The sequence below is a fragment of the Schistocerca cancellata genome, chromosome 10 (genome assembly GCF_023864275.1).
Source record: "Schistocerca cancellata isolate TAMUIC-IGC-003103 chromosome 10, iqSchCanc2.1, whole genome shotgun sequence".
Lineage (NCBI taxonomy): Eukaryota > Metazoa > Arthropoda > Insecta > Orthoptera > Acrididae > Schistocerca > Schistocerca cancellata.
The window spans coordinates 117057912-117078943 of NC_064635.1; the positions used below are offsets into that span (position 1 = coordinate 117057912).

General features: G+C 43.0%; 1 protein-coding gene across 1 annotated transcript in view; it reads right to left on the minus strand.

Moving 5' to 3' along the window:
* Positions 1–1428: 1428 nt before the first annotated feature.
* The window catches only part of LOC126106774 (gamma-interferon-inducible lysosomal thiol reductase-like), an 85918-nt gene continuing 66314 nt past the window's right edge, over positions 1429–21032 (minus strand). The window contains exons 5-6 of the mRNA XM_049913151.1: positions 15763–15825; positions 1429–2670 (exon numbers count right to left, since the gene is read on the minus strand). Of these exons, the coding sequence (XP_049769108.1) occupies positions 2509–2670; positions 15763–15825 (225 nt within the window). The 3' untranslated portion in view covers positions 1429–2508. The remainder of the gene's footprint in view (positions 2671–15762; positions 15826–21032) is intronic.

Below are 21032 nucleotides of genomic sequence, written 5' to 3' on the forward strand. Positions count from 1 at the left end.
TATCATCACGTTCCCGACTTTGATAAAGGTCGGATTGTAGCCTATCGCGATTGCGGTTTATCGTATCGCGACATTGCTGCTCGCGTTGGTCGAGATACAATGACTGTTAGCAGAATATGGAATCGGTGGGTTCAGGAGGGTAATACGAAACGCCGTGCTGGATCCCAATGGCCTCGTATCACTAGCAGTCGAGATGACAGGCATCTTATCCGCACGGCTGTAACCGATCGTGCAGCCACGTCTCGATCCCTGAGTCAACAGATGGGGAGGTCTGAAAGACAACAACCATCTGCACGAACAGTTCGACGACGTTTGCAGCAGCATGGACTATCAGCTCGGAGACCGTGGCTGCGGTTACCCTAGACGCTGCATCACAGACAGGAGCGCCTGCGATGTTGTACTTAACGACGAACCTGGGTGCACGGATGGCAAAACGTCATTTTTTCGGATGAATTCAGGTTCTGTTTACAGCATCATGACGGTCGGATCCGTGTTTGGCGACATCGCGGTGAACGCACATTGGAAGCGTGTATTCGTCATCGCCATACTGGCGTATCACCTGGCGTGATGGTATGGGGTGCCATTGGTTACACGTCTCGTTCACCTCTTGTTCGCATTGACGGCACTTTGAACAGTGGACGTTACACTTCAGATGTGTTACGACCCGTGGCTCTACCCTTCAGTCGATCCCTGCGAAACCCTACACTTCAGCAGGATAATGAACGACAGTATGTTGCAGGTCCTGTACGGGCCTTTCTGGATACAGAAAATGTTGGACTGCTGCCCTGGCCAGCACATTCTCCAGATCTCTCACCAATTGAAAACGTCTGGTCAACGGTGGCCGAGCAAGTGGCTCGTCACAATACGCCAGTCACTACTCTTGATGAACTGTGGTATCGTGTTGAAGCTGCATGGGCAGCTGTACCTGTACACGCCATCCAAGCTCTGTTTGCCTCAATGCCCAAGCGTATCAAGGCCGTTATTACGGCCAGAGGTGGTTGTTGGGGGTACTGATTTCTTAGGATCTATGCACCCAAATTGCATGAAAATGTAATCACATGTCAGTTCTAGTATAACATATATGTACAATGAATACCCGTTTATCATCTGAATTTCTTTTTGGCACAGCAATTTTAATGGCCAATAGTGTAATTTTTCAGGTACTAAATGTTTAAAGTACGCTCGCCCATTCATCTACTCTAAAGCAGGATATCTTGCTCTTTGGCTTAGCGTTATACAGAATTCCCTGTCAGTTCGTCGAAACTCCACTGTTTACCATAATTTTTGCAGCACATATAAAGTGAGATGTGCAGCTAAGATATGTCAAGTACTTTAGTTTAATAAATTTGTATTTATTATTGGTCGATACATCATGCAGTGTACAGATGAGCAACACATTTAAATAGTTTTTTATTTATTTATTGGGTTTTGGTTTCATGATCATACAGCCAGCCTCAGTGCACACACATTAGTAACAGCTGTCAGTGGTGACAATTATTTATGTACAATATTTAAATTCATTTGCAGCAAAAAATGTTTGTAAAATTAACGTATACCTCCAGATCTTATCTACGAACATTGAAAGTCAAAAACTGGTATATGGGTAACAAGTATAATGTATGAAATATGTAGTATAACATTATGTTCATAGCTCCTCTTGTACATTTTTCTGCAACAAGAAATTTAAAACCAGCCATATGCTATATATTCCCAGAGTACGATAATAAAACAAAGTGGCTTTATCGTTAATACGACAGTAAAGGAAAAAACAAAACAGTTTAACATGATAAGATAACTGCAAGCATATTAAAGGAATTCAATAGAAATAGCAAACTTTGTCTGACAATGTCTGTACAATAGAGAGAAGTAAAGATATTTAAATAATAATTAAAAGTACATTATTTAGAAGTGTGTCATATTGAAATATGAAACATTATTTTGGCTTTACCATCTACAACTTAATATTGCAATTTTTCTTTCAAATACTTAACAGAAAAATGTTTTATAACTCTGTCTTTCACATTTTTCGTAAAAATGGAGCTTACCAATGGCGCCCATCTTTATTACTCAGTGTTATATCTACTTGACTTGCAGTTCATCATTTATTACCTTGTGTTTTGTGCATATATTTGTTTATTACAAATATGTAATGTTTAGATTGTTTCTAAAATAGAAATCCAGATAAATGAAATTATATATTTAATTATATAATTATGGGATATTGGTGTGGTAGATGATCATAATTACCCATTTTTAATAATTTGCCTTTTTTGCACAAGGGAAATTTTGTTACACAAGAAAGGCTTGCCACATGCAGTTAGTGAATGTGACAATCCAATTACATAGTGTTGTCACCACACAGCTGACTGCATTTTCCAAATGCCATTCCATCACATTCTCAAAACAGAGCAGTATGTTGTTTTATGACAAATGAGTTAGCTCAGTAACCTTTACTGTATCGACTGTTTCAGGTTATTCCCATAAACTGTTTTCCATAATTTTCTCAAATTACTCGGGGCAGTTCGTGTATTTTGTGTTCCATTCAAAAGGGAATCGCTTTTTCCACAGTTCCCCAGAGCTGTGTTCTTTTCTGTCTGTGCCATCCTGAAGCCTTCCATCCAGTGAAAAAGTCTTGTAGGAAGGAGTTAGACACTTTGTTGGCTTAGGTTCCTGAAAAGGAAGTTATAATTAGTAAAATCATAATACGGGATCATAAAACAGCAGTGTTCATCCATAGTGATACAGCTATTGTGGTCAATAAAAGTGTAAATATGCTTGAAAAACACAAAAAACTGCAGTTTTAGTGAGTGTTTTGTTATGTAACAGTCGAAAATTACACAAAAAATTTATAAGTTGAGCACCATCGATGGGAAGATTTGGTGAGACACTGCCCAGTTAATCAATGGACAAAGACCAATTGCAGGACAGAATAGCAATGAAATGTACAAATAAAATTTTGTTAAAATCAGTTGGCACGATTCTAAGTGGAACATATCCACCAGACACGCAACGTTGGCATAACGAATGTAAACATCTGGAAGGACTGAATTACAAACAGACAAAGAGCTTATAGCCTCATAATGTGAAACCCTGATACAGTAATTAGACAACAGTTTCAAACAGACGCAATGCTCTTCTGTAACGGGGCTACATGTAATAACTTCATCTAGACACGACACAAGAACGCCTTTCAGGCTACAAACTTTGCGTAAGGGGACGCTCTGAAACCCTGAAGTTAAACAATAGGTCAACCAAAAGTGCTGTCAAGCTCAGAAAATGGGAGCATCTTCGGTCATCCACACACGGGGATCAGTTCATCGACTCCTATAAAACCCTCACCTTCCTTTCACTCATTCTCAGAAGCAGGCCATTCTATCTGCATCACAGATACCGAAGGAAGGTGGACTCCACAAGTTTCAGGAAGTGCTGGTAAAAACTGTGCAGTGTCTACAGCCGCTGCCATCTTGGAGTCAATTGCTACGGGTCCGCAACCATCTAGCCACGGAGGGAACTCCGACTATGTGCGCTGCGCTCCTGCTGGACACAATGGTGACTGACTAAGATGAGGGCTGGTCCACTCTTCCATGAATGAAGAACCGATCGGCCCATCTACAAGCTGTTCAACTTGGGGACAGGGCGCCTGTACTGTCACCCCTGGGCAGTGTAAGTACCACCTCACTGGCTGTGTGTTGGGACCGTACCTCGAGCTGCCCTCTGTGTTTGCTGCTGGGACTTCCCTCTATACAACAGACAGCAGATGCATGCAGATTTCTGGGGCCGAGCCTAAGTACTTCACTCAAGGAGAGCGCTGATGCTCTGACAGACGTCCACAGGCATTCCAGCTGTAGAAAATCTTTGGCCTCTGGATCTTCCTGCGCCGTGGCGGGACTGGTGCCAGGGCTATCTTTGGTTAGGCACTATCGATTCCCTCTGGTAGAAGTTTGTCTTTGGAGCCTGGGCCAGCTTAGGAGGATAGCGGGCAGTTGGTTGGTTGGTTGGTTGGTTTGGGGAAGGAGACCAGACAGCGTGGTCATCGGTCTCATCGGATTAGGGAAGGATTGGGAAGGAAGTCGGCCGTGCCCGCGTACGGGCGGCAGGTGGCGCTCGATCGTACTGGGGTCAGTAACAGCGGGCCGGCGCTGTGGCTTCTTGGCGACCTCGTGAAGCTATGCATGTGCTCGCTTCCGTGAAGGAACACGCTGTTACTATCGGACTAAACAAAGTCTGGTGTGTTCACCACATCGATACAGCAGCTGGCATCAAGTTAAGTAATCCAAGTCCTACCAACGATTAGTGAAATATAATGATGATTGCTCTTGAGGCAGCAAAGCGTTGTAAGGACTGTGATTTGATATTTGATGCCTCTTATTAAGTGTGTGCTTCGCTCCTTAATAGTATTGTTCTTACTTCAGCTGGCAAGTGTCTGAAACATTGATACGTGTGCGCAGTCTTACCGAACGATCCATATTCCGTGTCTAGAGATTGCCCTGTGGTACGTTACAGGCCCACATTAGGTGCTCCATGTGATGCTTGGGTTTTAACGAGCCAGTTCCGTTTGCATCATTCGTGTACGTGGTTCTGCTTAAAGGAATGAAGTCAGTTATACACTCCTGGAAATTGAAATAAGAACACCGTGAATTCATTGTCCCAGGAAGGGGAAACTTTATTGACACATTCCTGGGGTCAGATACATCACATGATCACACTGACAGAACCACAGGCACATAGACACAGGCAACAGAGCATGCACAATGTCGGCACTAGTACCTTTCGCAGCAATGCAGGCTGCTATTCTCCCATGGAGACGATCGTAGAGATGCTGGATGTAGTCCTGTGGAACGGCTTGCCATGCCATTTCCACCTGGCGCCTCAGTTGGACCAGCGTTCGTGCTGGACGTGCAGACCGCGTGAGACGACGCTTCATCCAGTCCCAAACATGCTCAATGGGGGACAGATCCGGAGATCTTGCTGGCCAGGGTAGTTGACTTACACCTTCTAGAGCACGTTGGGTGGCACGGGCTACATGCGGACGTGCATTGTCCTGTTGGAACAGCAAGTTCCCTTGCCGGTCTAGGAATGGTAGAACGGTGGGTTCGATGACGGTTTGGATGTACCGTGCACTATTCAGTGTCCCCTCGACGATCACCAGTGGTGTACGGCCAGTGTAGGAGATCGCTCCCCACACCATGATGCCGGGTGTTGGCCCTGTGTGCCTCGGTCGTATGCAGTCCTGATTGTGGCGCTCACCTGCACGGCGCCAAACACGCATACGACCATCATTGGCACCAAGGCAGAAGCGACTCTCATCGCTGAAGACGACACGTCTCCATTCGTCCCTCCATTCACGCCTGTCGCGACACCACTGGAGGCGGGCTGCACGATGTTGGGGCGTGAGCGGAAGACGGCCTAACGGTGTGCGGGACCGTAGCCCAGCTTCATGGAGACGGTTGCGAATGGTCCTCGCCGATACCCCAGGAGCAACAGTGTCCCTAATTTGCTGGGAAGTGGCGGTGCGGTCCCCTACGGCACTGCGTAGGATCCTACGGTCTTGGCGTGCATCCGTGCGTCGCTGCGGTCCGGTCCCAGGTCGACGGGCACGTGCACCTTCCGCCGACCACTGGCGACAACATCGATGTACTGTGGAGACCTCACGCCCCACGTGTTGAGCAATTCGGCGGTACGTCCACCCGGCCTCCCGCATGCCCACTATACGCTCTCGCTCAAAGTCCGTCAACTGCACATACGGTTCACGTCCACGCTGTCGCGGCATGCTACCAGTGTTAAAGACTGCGATGGAGCTCCGTACGCCACGGCAAACTGGCTGACACTGACGGCGGCGGTGCACAAATGCTGCGCAGCTAGCGCCATTCGACGGCCAACACCGCGGTTCCTGGTGTGTCCGCTGTGCCGTGCGTGTGATCATTGCTTGTACAGCCCTCTCGCAGTGTCCGGAGCAAGTATGGTGGGTCTGACACACCGGTGTCAATGTGTTCTTTTTTCCATTTCCAGGAGTGTATTATTGTCAATTGTATCGAAGTACTTTTCTGTATAAGTTTGAGTATTAAGGTGAAGGAAGGGTTGTTGTCGCTTCTGATTTATGTTTCAGAGATCGGAAGCAGAAGGCCACCGAAGTGCAGAGCCGCCCCTTTTAAATTACTAGCGGGCGTATGGGCAGTGGACTTCGCCTGAGCTCGCGTGTGCTGTTCGGTTCCGATTTCGGTGTTCTGCACGGGGTGGAAGTACAGACGGAGTCCACATCTTAAATCTAAGATGAGTACTCAGTCGCCTCCACCGTTCGTGGCCAAGTCGCGGCCTCACAATCTCGGGCCTCAGTTACTGTACAAGCTCCAGTTTTCTAAAACTTGTGGTGGCTCTGCTAGGTTGCCCGGGTTAAATGTTTTAAATATTTGTCTTAAGAATTTTCAGGAATTTCTAGAAGAATGTGTCTTAATTGAAACCGTTTTCTAAAATTGCGGCGCAATTCAGCCTTAGTGGCGTATGTCAGTTTTGATGGGGAAATCACTGGGTTATTATTGATCAAACTGTCTATAACCTTGTAAAGTTGTTTGGTAATATCTCGCCCGGGAGGGGCGGTTTTCAATCTATGTGGAAATAATAATTGATTTCCTGGTTATTTGATGTAAAGTTTAATTTAAATGATTTACTTGGCCCGAGTGGCGGTTTTTTTAAATGTTTGCAAAGAGATTAATTCGATTGTGGTTTCATATAACAAGCAGTTTGTAAAATTTGCCTGATAGGCGTTTCTTAAAGAAATTATTATCTGATTTATGATTGTAATTCTCTTAATGATTTATCTATGATGCAAATAAATATGCTGAAATGAAATGGTCACTGTATGGGTCAAGTCCTTCCACTCCTTTTACATTAAAGGTTAAGAAAATTGCAGTTCAAAATAGAAATAACGTACCACTTCCAATGATGGGACCACAGCACTGACCCCAGACAACGCCTGAGCCCCCACATTCCTTGCCGGGCACTGATACACCACACTGCACCTTCGTGCAACGCGCTGTCAGCATGGCTACTGTTTGCTAATAGACGACTGTGAACTTAATGATGTCTCATCAGCACCCTGCCCTGGCAATCCACAGGACTCCACAACCGCACCACCGCCCGTCTATCCCGCGCTACGCATCTGGCAGGCAGCTACAAATTTGGAGTCAGCAAGGGGTCTTCTGATACCCTGGCACCTAAAAATTTAGTGCCACAATATACTGCAGTTCAACACGCTGGACGCCATAGGTGCTGATGCCAGCTGTCGTCACCATCAGGGAGCCGTACCTGTATACCAGCAGCCATCGAAACCTGTCACTATGCGGTGCTTTCAGTGACCAATTTTTGTTGGCCTCTTTCTTTTATTTTTGGGGGCTAAGTTGAGTAGGAAGGATCTGCATATGAAATTGAAAGTGACACTTTATAGGCAACAAGATTCTGCAGATCTTTCACAGTTTTGGGGTAACTTACAGCCAACGGTACTTACGGCTGACTAATCTATCAGGACAAGAATTACTGTGTACTAAGGCAGTGCCAATAAAGCGTGAAACTTGTAGAAGTCATGGTCATGAAGCCTGGCAGTGCAGTGAGTCACGTTGGGCTGATGATACGTAAGATTAATATAGTTGGTTTTGCTTATTCATATTGTGTCGTGATACTAGGTTTCAGTCTCTCCGCAGTGCCGTATGACTGTTAGCCGCCGCGTGTGCCGTATGATCATTCGCCTGCCTGGGTTACTTCCCTTCAAGTGGACCCTCCAAACATTCCACTGTTTCGTTTATCTCAGCCGGCGGCAGTAGTATTCTTGGGGTGTGTCGTTACGTGTTGATATGAACGTTTAAGTTTAGTTCCCTTGTTCGTTTGTTTCGTTTTTGTCACTGTTAAAATGCTAACCATTGAAGAACGTGTGTTTTTAGTCGAACAAGTGTTCAAAGCTGGCGGTAAATACACAGTTTCAGTTCGTCAAACATTTAATTCAGTTTTCCCGGGGACAACACTCCCACATCGCGATACTGTGCGAGATTTGACTAACAAATTTCGAAGTACGGGTTCAGTGCCAGATGCACCGAGAAGTGGTCGTCCTAGCGTTTTGTCTGAGGATAAACTACTCGATATTTCCGATAAAATGTCCATGAGTCCGAACAAGTCGGTAAGAAAACTCGCCCAGGAAATTGACGTTAGTGTCGGAACGGCCTACACTGCTGTAAGGAAAAAAATGGAACTTTTCCCATACAACGTGGCATCGTGCAAGAACTGAAAAATACTGATCAAGGCAAGAGACTGCATTATTGTCAATGGTTCAAAAATTTCGTTCAACAGAATGGACCAGTTTCTTAATGAAACGTTTTTCACTGATGAGGCGTGGTTTCATTTATCCGGGAACATGAACTCGCAAAATTCTCGGATGTGGAGTACTGTAAATCCATTGTGTATTCATGAGGAACCACTTCATTCTGTGAAAATAGAGGTTTGGATTCCAATTTTCAGACGTCGGATTGTGGGTCCCATACTTTTCAACGAAACAATAAACGCACAACGATACTGCAGTGGTATTCTGTACACATTCATAGGAGAACTTGTGTTAAGTGAAATACTGAACGGTTATTTTTAGCAGATGGTGCAACCGCGCATACAGATCGCGTTTCAATGTCACTCCTGCTGATGTTTTTGGTGATCGCATAATTTCACAGGGACTGGCCTCCACGATCGCCTGACCTAACACCACCTGACTTTTTCTTCTGGGGTGCAGCGAAAGCAACTGTCTATAAAAACTGTCCAGAATCCATCGATGAATTGAAAACTGCAATATCCACTTTCACTGCTTCCGTTGCAGAAGAAATGTTACATCTTGTGTTTGGAAACATATAATGTCGTGTGACGAGGACCTACCGTCGGGTAGACCGCTCGCCTGGTGCAAGTCTTACGATTTGACGCCACTTCTGCGACTTCCGCGTCGATGGGGGATGAAGTTATGATGATTAGGACAACACAACACCCAGTCCCTGAGCGGAAAAAATCTCCCACCCAGCCGGGAATCGAACCCGGGCCCTTGGGATTGACAGTCCGTCGCGCTGACCACTCAGCTACCGGGTGCGGGCTTTGGAAACATGATTAGACGAATTGAATTGTATATTCAACAACAGGGGGGGGGGGGGGGGCACTTTCAATATTTAATGTGAAAATTTGTTAGTAAAAATGAATATTTAGTAAATTAATAACTTGTATTTCACTGAGTTTCATTTCGGTATATTCACTGCGGCATACGGCACGCACGGCTAACAATCATACAGCACTGCGGAGAGACTTTTTGAACACCCCGTACGTCGAAATGGAAGTCACAAAACGACCAGAAACGCATTAATAACTTTGAGTCAAACCGTTGAAGTTTTGAAACGCAATGTAGCCTCATTATTCGAGGATAAAACATAACGATGACAGGCTAGCGAAGAAATGCGGAGACAACTAGTAAAATACATGTCATGCCTGGGTTGATGCAATCACGAGGACGTACCAAGACCGTAGAACACTGAGGTAAATGTAAATGTCGTGTAACTAGGGCCTCCCGTCGGATAGACCTTTCGCCGGGTGCAAGTCTTTCGATTTGACACCATTTCGGCGACTTGCGCGTCGATAGGCATGAAATGATGATGAATAGGACAACACAACACCCAGTCCCTGAGCGGAGAAAATCTCCGATCCAACCGGGAATCGTACCCGGACCCTCAGGAATGATATTTGTCGCGCTGACCACTCAGCTACCGGGGGCGGACGGAACACTGAGGTGACAAAATTCACATATATACAGGGTGTTACAAAAATGTGCGGCCAAACTTTCAGGAAACATTCCTCACACACAAATAAAGAAAAGATATTATGTGGACATGTGTCCGGAAACGCTTAATTTCCATGTTAGAGCTCATTTTAGTTTCGTCAGTATGTACTGTACTTCCTCGATTCACCGCCAGTTGGCCCAATTGAAGGAAGGTAATGTTGACTTCGGTGCTTGTGTTCACATGCGACTCATTGCTCTACAGTACTAGCATCAAGCACATCAGTACGTAGCATCAACAGGTTAGTGTTCATCACGAACGTGGTTTTGCAGTCAGTGCAATGTTTACAAATGCGGAGTTGGCAGATGCCCATTTGATGTATGGATTAGCACGGGGCAATAGCCGTGGCGAGGTACGTTTGTATCGAGACAGAACGAAGGTGTCCCGGCAGGAAGACGTTCGTAGCAATTGATCGGCATCTTAGGGAGCACGGAACATTCCAGCCTATGACTCGCGACTGGGGAAGACCTAGAACGACGAGGACACCTGCAATGGACGAGGCAATTCTTCGTGCAGTTGACGATAACCCTAATGTCAGCATCAGAGAAGTTGCTGCTGTGCAAGGTAACGTTGACCACGTCACTGTATGGAGAGTGCTACGGGAGAACCAGTTGTTTCCGTACCATGTACAGCGTGTGCAGGCACTATCAGCAGCTAATTGGCCTCCACGGGTACACTTCTGCGAATAGTTCATTCAACAATGTGTCAATCCTCATTTCAGTGCAAATGTTCTCTTTATGGATGAGGCTTCATTCCAACGTGATCAAATTGTAAAATTTCACAATCAACATGTGTGGGCTGACGAGAATCCGCACGCAATTGTGCAATCAAATCATCAACACACATTTTCTGTGAACGTTTGGGCAGGCATTGTTGGTGATGTCTTGATTGGGCCCCATGTTCTTCCACCTACGCTCAATGGAGCACGTTATCATGATTTCATACGGGATACTCTACCTGTGGTGTTAGAACATGTGCCTTTACAAGTACGACACAACATGTGGTTCATGCACGATGGAGCTCCTGCTCATTTCAGTTCAAATGGTTCAAATGGCTCTGAGCACTATGGGACTCAACTTCTGAGGTCATTAGTCCCCTAGAACTTAGAACTAGTTAAACCTAACTAACCTAAAGACATTACAAACATCCATGCCCGAGGCAGGATTCGAACCCGCGACCGTAGCGGTCTCGCGGTTCCAGACTGCAGCGCCTTTAACCGCACGGCCACTTCGGCCGGCCTCATTTCAGTCGAAGTGTTCGTACGCTTGTCAACAACAGATTCGGTGACCGATGGATTGGTAGAGGCGGACCAATTCCATGGCCTCCACGCTCTCCTGACCTCAACCTTCTTGACTTTCATTTATGGGGGCATTTGAAAGCTCTTGTCTACGCAACCCCGGTACCAAATATAGAGACTCTTCGTGCTCGTATTGTGGACGGCTGTGATACGAGAGCTATCCACAAAGTACATTACGTTTTGGAATTAAAAATAAATAAAGTATTGGAAATTTTTTAATTATATACAGATGAAAGCCACACTTAAATTCTACTTTTCTACATAGTTCCCATTTAAATTAAGGCACTTATCGTAGCGATGGACGAACTTGGAAATTCCTTCGTCGTAAAATTCGGCCGCCTGCGCCTTCAACCACGTGGTTACCTCTTTTTGAAGCTGTGCGTCGTCATCAAAACGCTGCATAGCCAACCACTTCTTCATTGCTGGGAATAAGTGGAAGTCGCTCGGTGCCATGTCGGGACTGTACGGCGGATGAGGAAACAACTCCCACTTAAAAGATTTGAGAGCTTCACGAGTGGCATTTGCCGTGTGGGCCCGGGCGTTGTCGTGAATCAGCAAGATCTTTGATCCCAACTTTCCCCTGCGCTTGTTTTGTATTGCTCTTCTGAGGTTGTGCAGAGTTTGGCAATACCTTTGAGAGTTTATTGTAGTGCCTCTTTCCAGGAAATCCACAAAAATCACACCTTTTCTGTCCCAAAAGAAGAGGTAACCACGTGGTTGAAGGCGCAGGTGGCCGAATTTTACGACGAAGGAATTTCCAATCTCGTCCATCGCTACGATAAGTGCCTTAATTTAAATGGCAACTATGTAGAAAAGTAGTATTTAAGTGTGGCTTTCATTTGTGTATTATAAAAAAATTTTCCAATACTTTATTTTTAATTCCAAAACGTAACGTACTTTGTGGATACCCCTCGTACAATACGCCATTCCCCAGGGCTGGACCAGCGCATCAGGGATTCCATGCAACGGAGGGTGGATGCATGTATCCTTGCTAACGGAGGACATTTTGAACATTTCCTGTAACAAAGTGTTTGAAGTCACGCTGGTACGTTCTGTTGCTGTGTGTTTCCATTCCATGATTAATGTGATTTGAAGAGAAGTAATAAAATGAGCTCTAACATGGAAAGTAAGCGTTTCCGGACACATGTCCACATAACATATTTTCTTTCTTTGTGTGTGAGGAATGTTTCCTGAAAGTTTGGCCGTACCTTTTTGTAACACCCTGTATAGACACACAGATATCAGAATGGCAGTATCGAGTGTCGATATTTTTATTTCATATTATATATTTTTTCAAAAGCTTTGGTAAATATTTTAATTTCAGTTTGTGAAGGACTCTTAGTACTTTTCGAGCTTTCATCACGTCCAATGTTTCTGTTTGGCTGTGTGAAGCAAGTATATGTGTCACAAAAGAAGAAGTCCGATTATTACACCGTGTGTGTATGTGTGTGGGGGGGGGGGGGGGGGGGGAGTGTATGGAGTAGTTCCGATGTGAAACAATAGGGCTGTTCTATTTTTTCACATGGGCATTATTCGAAAACAGTTACTCAAAATGATGAACAAAGATCTGAATGAGAAGTTGGTCTTTGTGGTGGGCGGAGCCGTGTGAGGGGAAATGCTGACGTAATCGGCGCTCGGTGCCACCAACAGAAACTGCAACGTTTAGCTTCACCACGCAGTTTTGACACTGCAATCATTTATTAGTCACACGGAATGATCCTAAAGATGTAAGACGTCCAGATCTTGCACTCAGAGAGAAGGCTTTAGGCTTAACATCTTGAAGGGCCGGCCGGAGTGGCCGTGCGGTTCTAGGCGCTACTGTCTGGACCCGAGCGACCGCTATGGTCGCAGGTTCCAATCCTGCCTCGGGCATGGATGTGTGTGATGTCCTTAGGTTAGTTAGGTTTAATTAGTTCTAAGTTCTCGGCGACTGATGACCTCAGAAATTAGGTCACATAGTGCTCAGAGCCATGTGAACCATTTTGAACCATCTTAGAAGAGCTAGAAATTCTTAAACACCTGTCTCTAAAGGACGGTCTCATTCTTAACGAACAGCTGCAATTACGCAACAAAAACTTTTTTCAAGGTATAGAGCCGCTAATTAAAACTGTCTGAATGACGAAACTTTCCTCTATGTAGTCTCTTAAACATCGTTTTTCCTTCCAATCTTATGTTTTATCCGTATGTTACCTGAACTGTGTTTTGTGTAAAAAAGTTCTTACGTTATGTTGCAACTTTCATACACCGGTTCCTGTTTGTTACCAGTAGTGTTTTAGATTGTCCTTGCAATGCCTCATTTGCTCTTACATTGTCTATATTTCGATTACTTCCTGCTGTTTTCATGTCCACCTCGTGGCTTCCTCGGCGTGTTAGCCGTTTAGTTCGACGGTAGCGGCCGTATTATGCCGTTATGCCGCTCTTGGTCCTAAGTGACCTTGCGGTTGTCATTATATTCCATGAAGTATTTTATTTGGTTGACAATTACGTTATACCTTTACAGGTCAGTTTTTATTCTTATGACATTTCTGTCTGACGAGAGCACTTTTGCTCCGACGTTTTAAACCATGGTGTGACTATATGCAAGTACATTCTGTTTGTACGTAATTTATGGAAGTAATAGTATTAAGCTTGTATTATTTCAATCAATGTCATTATATTTTTAGATATTCCGTGTAGCTTTTTATTCTAATGAAGATTGCACTAGTGCAATCGTGGTCGATTGACAAAATTTTGTGCAACCAAAGAGGCTGTATGTGCAACCGTAATTAAAATAGCGTACGGTTGCTGGGTCACAGTCAGTCAAATGTTTAATACTTTAAACAATATAAAATGATGTTTAATTCTTCTTGCAGAACATGTTCTCTCGAATTTCGTGATATAGCGTTGGTAATTGTTTAATACGTAACTTACAGAAGTTACAAAGCAGTACTGTAACAGTTTCCACAGAACAAATGTTATCCTAAAACAAAAAATTACGTGTACTACAACAAGGTGCAGATGTGATATTTATGTTGATGATATGAATGGCTCATTAAAATTTCTTGTGCATGATACTGATATGTTCAAGGTTTTGTTCACTAAATTCTGTTCAGAGTAAAATTGAGACTTTGAAGTGCAACAGCGTTTATTTTCTTCGACTTCATCAAAAAGGAAAAAACTCCCGTATTACACAAAACAGTACTTTTGCGTGTCTGCACATGTGAATCACGACTCTCTACCCGTCCTCACAGGCCTACTTCTGGCAGTACCTCTTCTGCTACAGCTGGAGCCTCGCAGAAGTTCTCCTGCTCACTCCGCTAAACATGGGCTGCCGCTGCAACAAAGTATACAGAAGAAGTTCTGTGAAGTTTGGAAGACAGGAGATGAGGTACTGGCAGAGGTAGGGCTGTGATAGGGTAACTTGGCCGGTAGCGCACTTGCCTCTGGAGGCAAAGGTGCCAGGTTCGAGTCTCGGACTACCATGCATTTTTTATTTGCAAAGTGTGATTCATTCTGGAAATGGATGTAATGTGTTTCTGAACTCATATGCAGGGAATATATTATCTTGTTTTATGAATCAGGAACGTGTACTGAACGTTTACCTGTCCGTTTTTATTCCATCTGGAATTAATGGCACAGGACTGTCGCGTGCTTTTCAACTGAAAAAAAAAAAAAAAAACTGGGATAACAAAACACAGTAGATACGCGGTGACAATTACTGAACTATATGAAGAAGAACGCAAATTAGTTACAAACTACGGCGTGCACACACTTTATTGAACATGTAAACGTCGCTATAGATATTCGAATTTAGTTTATGACATGTTCGATATGCCTGTCATCATTGTCGATGACATGGCGCAGACGAAAAGCGATCAGCTCAGCAGTGGTTTTCTGGTTATTGTTGTACACCTTGTCTTTAATATTACCCTAAAAAAGGAGTCGCATGTGTCCAGATCCGGAGAATACGGTGGCCAATCGAAGCCCACGATTGTGGCTTCTGGGTACACCAGAGCCAGAATGCGGTCTCCAAAGTGCTCCTCCAGGACATCAAAAACTCTCCTGCTTCGATGGGCTCGAGCTCCGTCTTGCATGAACCATATCTCGTCGAAATCAAGGTCTCTTCGGATAATGGAGATGAAATCATCTTCCAAAACCTTCCCGTGCCATGCAGCAGTCACCGTGCCATCAAGGAACATCGCACCGATTATTCCGTGACTGGACACTGCGCACCACAGTCACCCGTTGACGGTGAAGAGACTTCTCGATCGCGAAATGAGGATTCTCAGTCCCCCAAATACGCCAATTTTGCTTATTGAAGAACCCCTACAAATGAAAGTGGGCTTCGTCGCTAAACCAAATCACGCATGTGCATACCAATTCCCATCATGTTCCGCGGCCAATCGGGCAGTTTGAACGTCCTAACCCAGACCGTTCAGAAGTTATGACGATTTTATTTCGTATAGTAACTGTAAATTATCCAGAGTTTTTGTCTTCCGAACACTGGTGGCTTTGCGTTCACAGAAGTACAAATTCATGGAAAGAAAATCTCGCAAACAAGGAAATTCATCACACAAGAATGCTTAGAAGTAGACATGATAGCTAGATGCATTGTTCCAATAATGAAAACTTCATACTCACCGGGAAATGTTTGCAAAGTTCGCCCCAGAAGTCGTTTATTGCAGCTAACTGATCGCCCAGTTTCTGAAAATAGATCGAAGGTCAAACCACTCTTATAGAATGATAAGCAAAAGTTGTACATGGTTCATGTAATTACTCAATTATATGACCATGGTAATCAGCACATAATTGTATAGTCACACGAATGTAAATGTAATCAGCGCACGTCATTAGCTTATGAAAAAAAAAACAAGACATACAAAACCCATTGGAATGGAAATGGTAAGGATAAAGAACTACCATACATATTTATAATAGCAAGTGTATATCAAGAAATGTTTAAGTAAGGTATTACAACATGCAAGTAATCCTACTAGCTCTTAATTATGAATTAGGAAAGCTACAAATATTAGTGAGAAGAATAACGAGGAAAAACTTTGCCTAATAAGAAACACAGTGCATGGAAATTATAAGAAGCAATAACGAAATTCATCAGGATAGATCAGAAGTTACAAAAACAATAAGGGAAAGAATACTAGTATTTTTTGGAGTTTGTACAGGTTGAATCACAATAGCCTGACAAGACAAATCTTCAAGTATCTCTTGGAAACGGACCGAGCGAGGTGGAGCAGTTTCAGCACACTGGACCCGCAACCAGGAGAACGACGGTTCGAATACCGCTCCGGCCAAGCAGATTTTTTACATGACTCCCTTAAATCATTTCAGGCAAACGCCGCGATGTTTCCTTTCAAAGGACAGGGTCGATATTCTTCCCCGTCCTTTGAACATTCCGAGCATGAACTTCGTCTCTAATGACCTCGATGTCGACGGGAGATTAAACCTTAATCGTCCTTCTTTTTTTTCTGGGAAAAGGAAGTAACATGAAATATTTACAAATACACACCACCAAAGAAAGCATAAGAAGCAGCAGAAAAATGTTTTCAGAGGGGAAAATGTTAAATTTTGAAGGGTTGCCAGGCAGGATACGTATAGGAAGACGTAAGAAATGGTTTGAAGAAAGAGAAAAGGGAAATGGTGAAAAGATTAATGACTACTGGAGGAAAAGAAAGAATAGCAGATGACAGGAAATTACTATTGTCACGTGACGCCTAATTAGGGAAATCGGGGAAAAGCAAATTGCGCAACATAAAAGATTGCATGCTGACTACAATGTGGAAGGACATCAATACGAGTCAGACACGAAGGAACTCCACGTTGTAGTGAGAGAACTACAGAAGCTGTCAAGAAGAAGAATAACGCATGGAGCGAGTGGTTCGAAATCGGAAAGGGACATAACAGCGACAAATGGAAACGACTGAGCAGTATAGCAAGGGAAAACGACAGAACTGGGTAAGATTTCTTGGGAAAAATTCACAAAAGAAATAGAAAAGAATTTTAAGGATGGCAAGAAGATATTATACTGCATATTAGGTAACACAACGAAGCAAAACAGAAAATACTTCAAAAGTCAACAAAGAAGGAAAACCCGTATGGGAGGAAGCGGAAGCTTTGAAAGTGTGGACTGAATATTTCCAAAAATTATATGAAACAATTGCTCTTCATAACACAGAGGGAGACGAAAGAATTGTAACCATCATAGAGGAAACATAAAGGAAAGATCTGCAGATTTTGGGCGCAGAGAAAATTATATTAGAGATGAAAAATTGCAAAGCTCCTTGAGTAAATGATATTTCAGTGGAAATGATCAAAGCCGCACGACCTGTCGGAATTCAGTGGCTATATAGAATGAGGATGATAGTATGGACATATGGAAGGATTCCTGATGTCTGGATAATGGAATTATTGTACCTACTTCTAAGGTAGATTACAGACGGTTGCACTACAGTGCTCCTGCATGAAGATTTATGATAATTTTACAGAAAATTAGGAATAAGATAGAACCACAATTTCGACCTAGATCAACTGTAGATGCCATACATGCAGCCAGACAGGTTGCAGAAAAGAAATGGGAATTTGGGACATAGTAGTTTCATTCATAGATATAAAAAAGTTTTATGATACTCTTAGAATAGAAGGTCTGAGTAGACTGGAACTGTCAAATGGAATGCAACTGAGAATCACAAACATGCACAAAAAATGTCTTAGTTATGTTATAATAGATAGTAGTAAAGAAATGGTTTATATCGAATGGGGGGGAGGGGGGTCGTTCGGCAAGGACATATGCTCTCACCAGTGCTGTAATGTAGTAAAGGGCAACATCATAACGAAAGTTAACCACGGGCCAACAGCAGATGGTATGAAAATCATAACATATGCATATATAATGTGACGATGAAGAAAATGAGCAGAAGTTGGAAGAATAACTAGACGCATGACAGAGAGTAATTGAAGAGGTAGGCATGGAAATAAGTTTAACAATAAGTGAAGTAATAAAAATCGACAGGTAAAAAGAGAAAAGGAAGGATGTAACTTGCAATGGAAAAATTATTAAGAAAATATATGCTTTAGAGTACCTAGGAAATAAATTAAACAAGAAAGAAAACATCGAGGATGAGATTTCTGAGAGAATAGAAAATTATTCGAAGTTTTATTATTGTGTATTAGACATAATCATAAATTGGACTGCATCTGCCAAAGCAAAGATCATGATGTACAGGTCATATTATTTGCCAGTTTTGAGCTACAGATCAGGATGTTGCATTTGGACAAAGAAAGATCTGAGGTGTATGCAAGCGACAGAGATGTACTTCTCACCAGAGATCCTGAGTAAGACGAGAAGGGACAGGATAAGGAATGAAATAATACGAAACACCCTTCAGATCAAGGCCCTAAGAGGAACCAGGAGGAGTAATAGCATTAAATGGTTTGGCCACATAAAAAGAATGGGACCAGAAAGACTTCGGTGAAGAGCCCTAGAATGGACAGAATCTGGACGAAGACCAAATGGAAGACCACGAACAAAATGAAGAGACCAGGTGAAGGATGACGTGAACCGTGGAGGACTGCAATGGGAGGAGATGATAGACTCTGGGAGACAAGGGAAGCATGCAAGAGGAGAAGAAGAAGAAGAATACAAATTGGGTAATTAATACGAACCTTTTCAGAAAATGCCTTTGCAATGTGCTAAGTAGACAATATATACAATGAGAATCCGCTGTAGATGGTATGAGATTGATACTTTGATTTGCTATGAAAGCGGTGCTGATTGTTAAATAAAAGCGGGTTAAAAAGCTGTGAGCTGTCTGGGGAAGTTAACCTTGCATTACTGCGCAACTGTTTCACCAGGTAACTAGTCTAGGTTTACCAAATTCCCAAAACAGACTAACATTAATTATAATCTTTTAATAGTCATACAACAACCAGTAATATATATATATATATATATATATATATATATATATATATATATATATATAAAAAAGGAGAATTTAAATAAAAAGAAAGAAATCAGTTTATATTTGGAAATTTATTTTAAGATTGATCATTGAAATTTCAGCATATTAAACGTGAGTTATAACTGAGCTGGTGCCTTATTTAGGATTGTGAAAATGTGAGATCGTAATCTTACGGAACACATAAAATATGGAGCCAAGATTGGGAGACTGCATACAACACTGCATTCATAAAATAACACACGAAGAACGTTGAAAGATAAGCAAGAGGAAATTAACCACAACCAACCGATTCAGTTTTCACCCAAAGAAATTACGTTCGTAGCACAATCTTGTCCGTCATGTAATTACCACACACTGGTATACTAAATTCATACTAACTCTCTGTGAAATCTTCCCAAAAAGAATAGCTGAGGGCTACTTTGATGATTACACCACATGCTTCACGTGGTCAACTTGGTTTACACAAAGAGTGTAACTCCACAATAATTTTGATAATTAAAATAAATTAGATCGAAAAGCAATTTACAAAAGAAAAACCTCGAACTGGTTACTAACGTCTTACTGTTAACCTGACGGGTCAAACAGTTATATAAGCACGTGGTACTGGTCTCGCAAAGTACACCCCACGTGGGTTGAACATAAAGAAAAGTTGCTATATTGAAAAGTATTGTCAAGACGAGACGTTATAATCACACAAGCATTCGCATTTAAGATTGATCTTAGTTAGAGTTACTGATCAACACGTGGTTCCACTTTACTCACAAAGTAGTGACAAAGCAACTACCGGAAAATAATCTGAACTTCACACGAGAATTACACTGCGCTGCAATTTAAGATAACATTAGATATTTTAGAGCTAAACCTGAAATAAAGGTGATTAAATTTTCAGTTAGGCTGAACTTAAGAAATCCATTGTCCTACGGACTTAGCAGGCACGCGCTTAGCCGGAGATCTTACCACTTCAGACGCTCGCCACGGACCCACTGCCTGGTCACTTCCTGAGGGGTGGCTCACAAATACAAACGGAAGTGGCCAGAGGGGCAGCTTCCTATACCAACATGACAACGGACGGACAGGACCATACTAAGGATAGAAACCTCTTTGCTTTTAGAAAGCGTAGCTACCTGTTCCGACGTTGGTCCTACTGTTCTCTAGCAGACAGCCTTGTCTGCTACCCTCAAGCATGCAACTAGAAAAACATTTGCTCATTCATCCTCTCACACAGAAGGGAAGGGGGATGACAGTATCTTATCATATACAGTATATAAAAGAAAGCAGATGTAGGTTCCGTATGAGACTGTGTGACATGAATTACATATAAACTGTGTTTTAAAGTGTAGTAGTGTGACAGATCGTTCTTGTTTATGTGTAAAAGTAACACGTTCCACTACTCAGTCTCCTCCCAGATAGTCAGAAACGCCACAGTAAATTTAGACGAGGAATTTATGCCGTAAATGACAACAGATTTAAGAAATTAACATGAAAGGAATCCAACAGAGACCTTTCAATGGTCATGTGCTCGATACTAGCCCAGCAATAAAACAAAAAGTACACCTCATCTATGCACCGTCTGTCCAAAAAGTCCAGATACTGATTTTTTCACTGGTGTAGAGGAGACGTCAGCGCAGTGACTACGGTGGCAGTTGGAACTAACAACTGTATACAACAGACATACGTATTCGACCGATCAGTTGCGTGAAGGCAGTGTTAAGTAGTGGACGTGCGGCCGTAGTGTGCCAGTGATGTTGTGTTATACATCGCCGTGGAGCAAGGAACAGAACATCCCTAAGCACAGAATAGAAGACATTCTTCATGACGTTCTGAAGCAGAGAATAGTGTGTGAAAAGCTCACCCCGCTCACCTTGACTTCCATTGAAAAATAGCGACTTGTGGGCGCCAACCACGACACGATTGAACTGCAAAACGCGAACATCA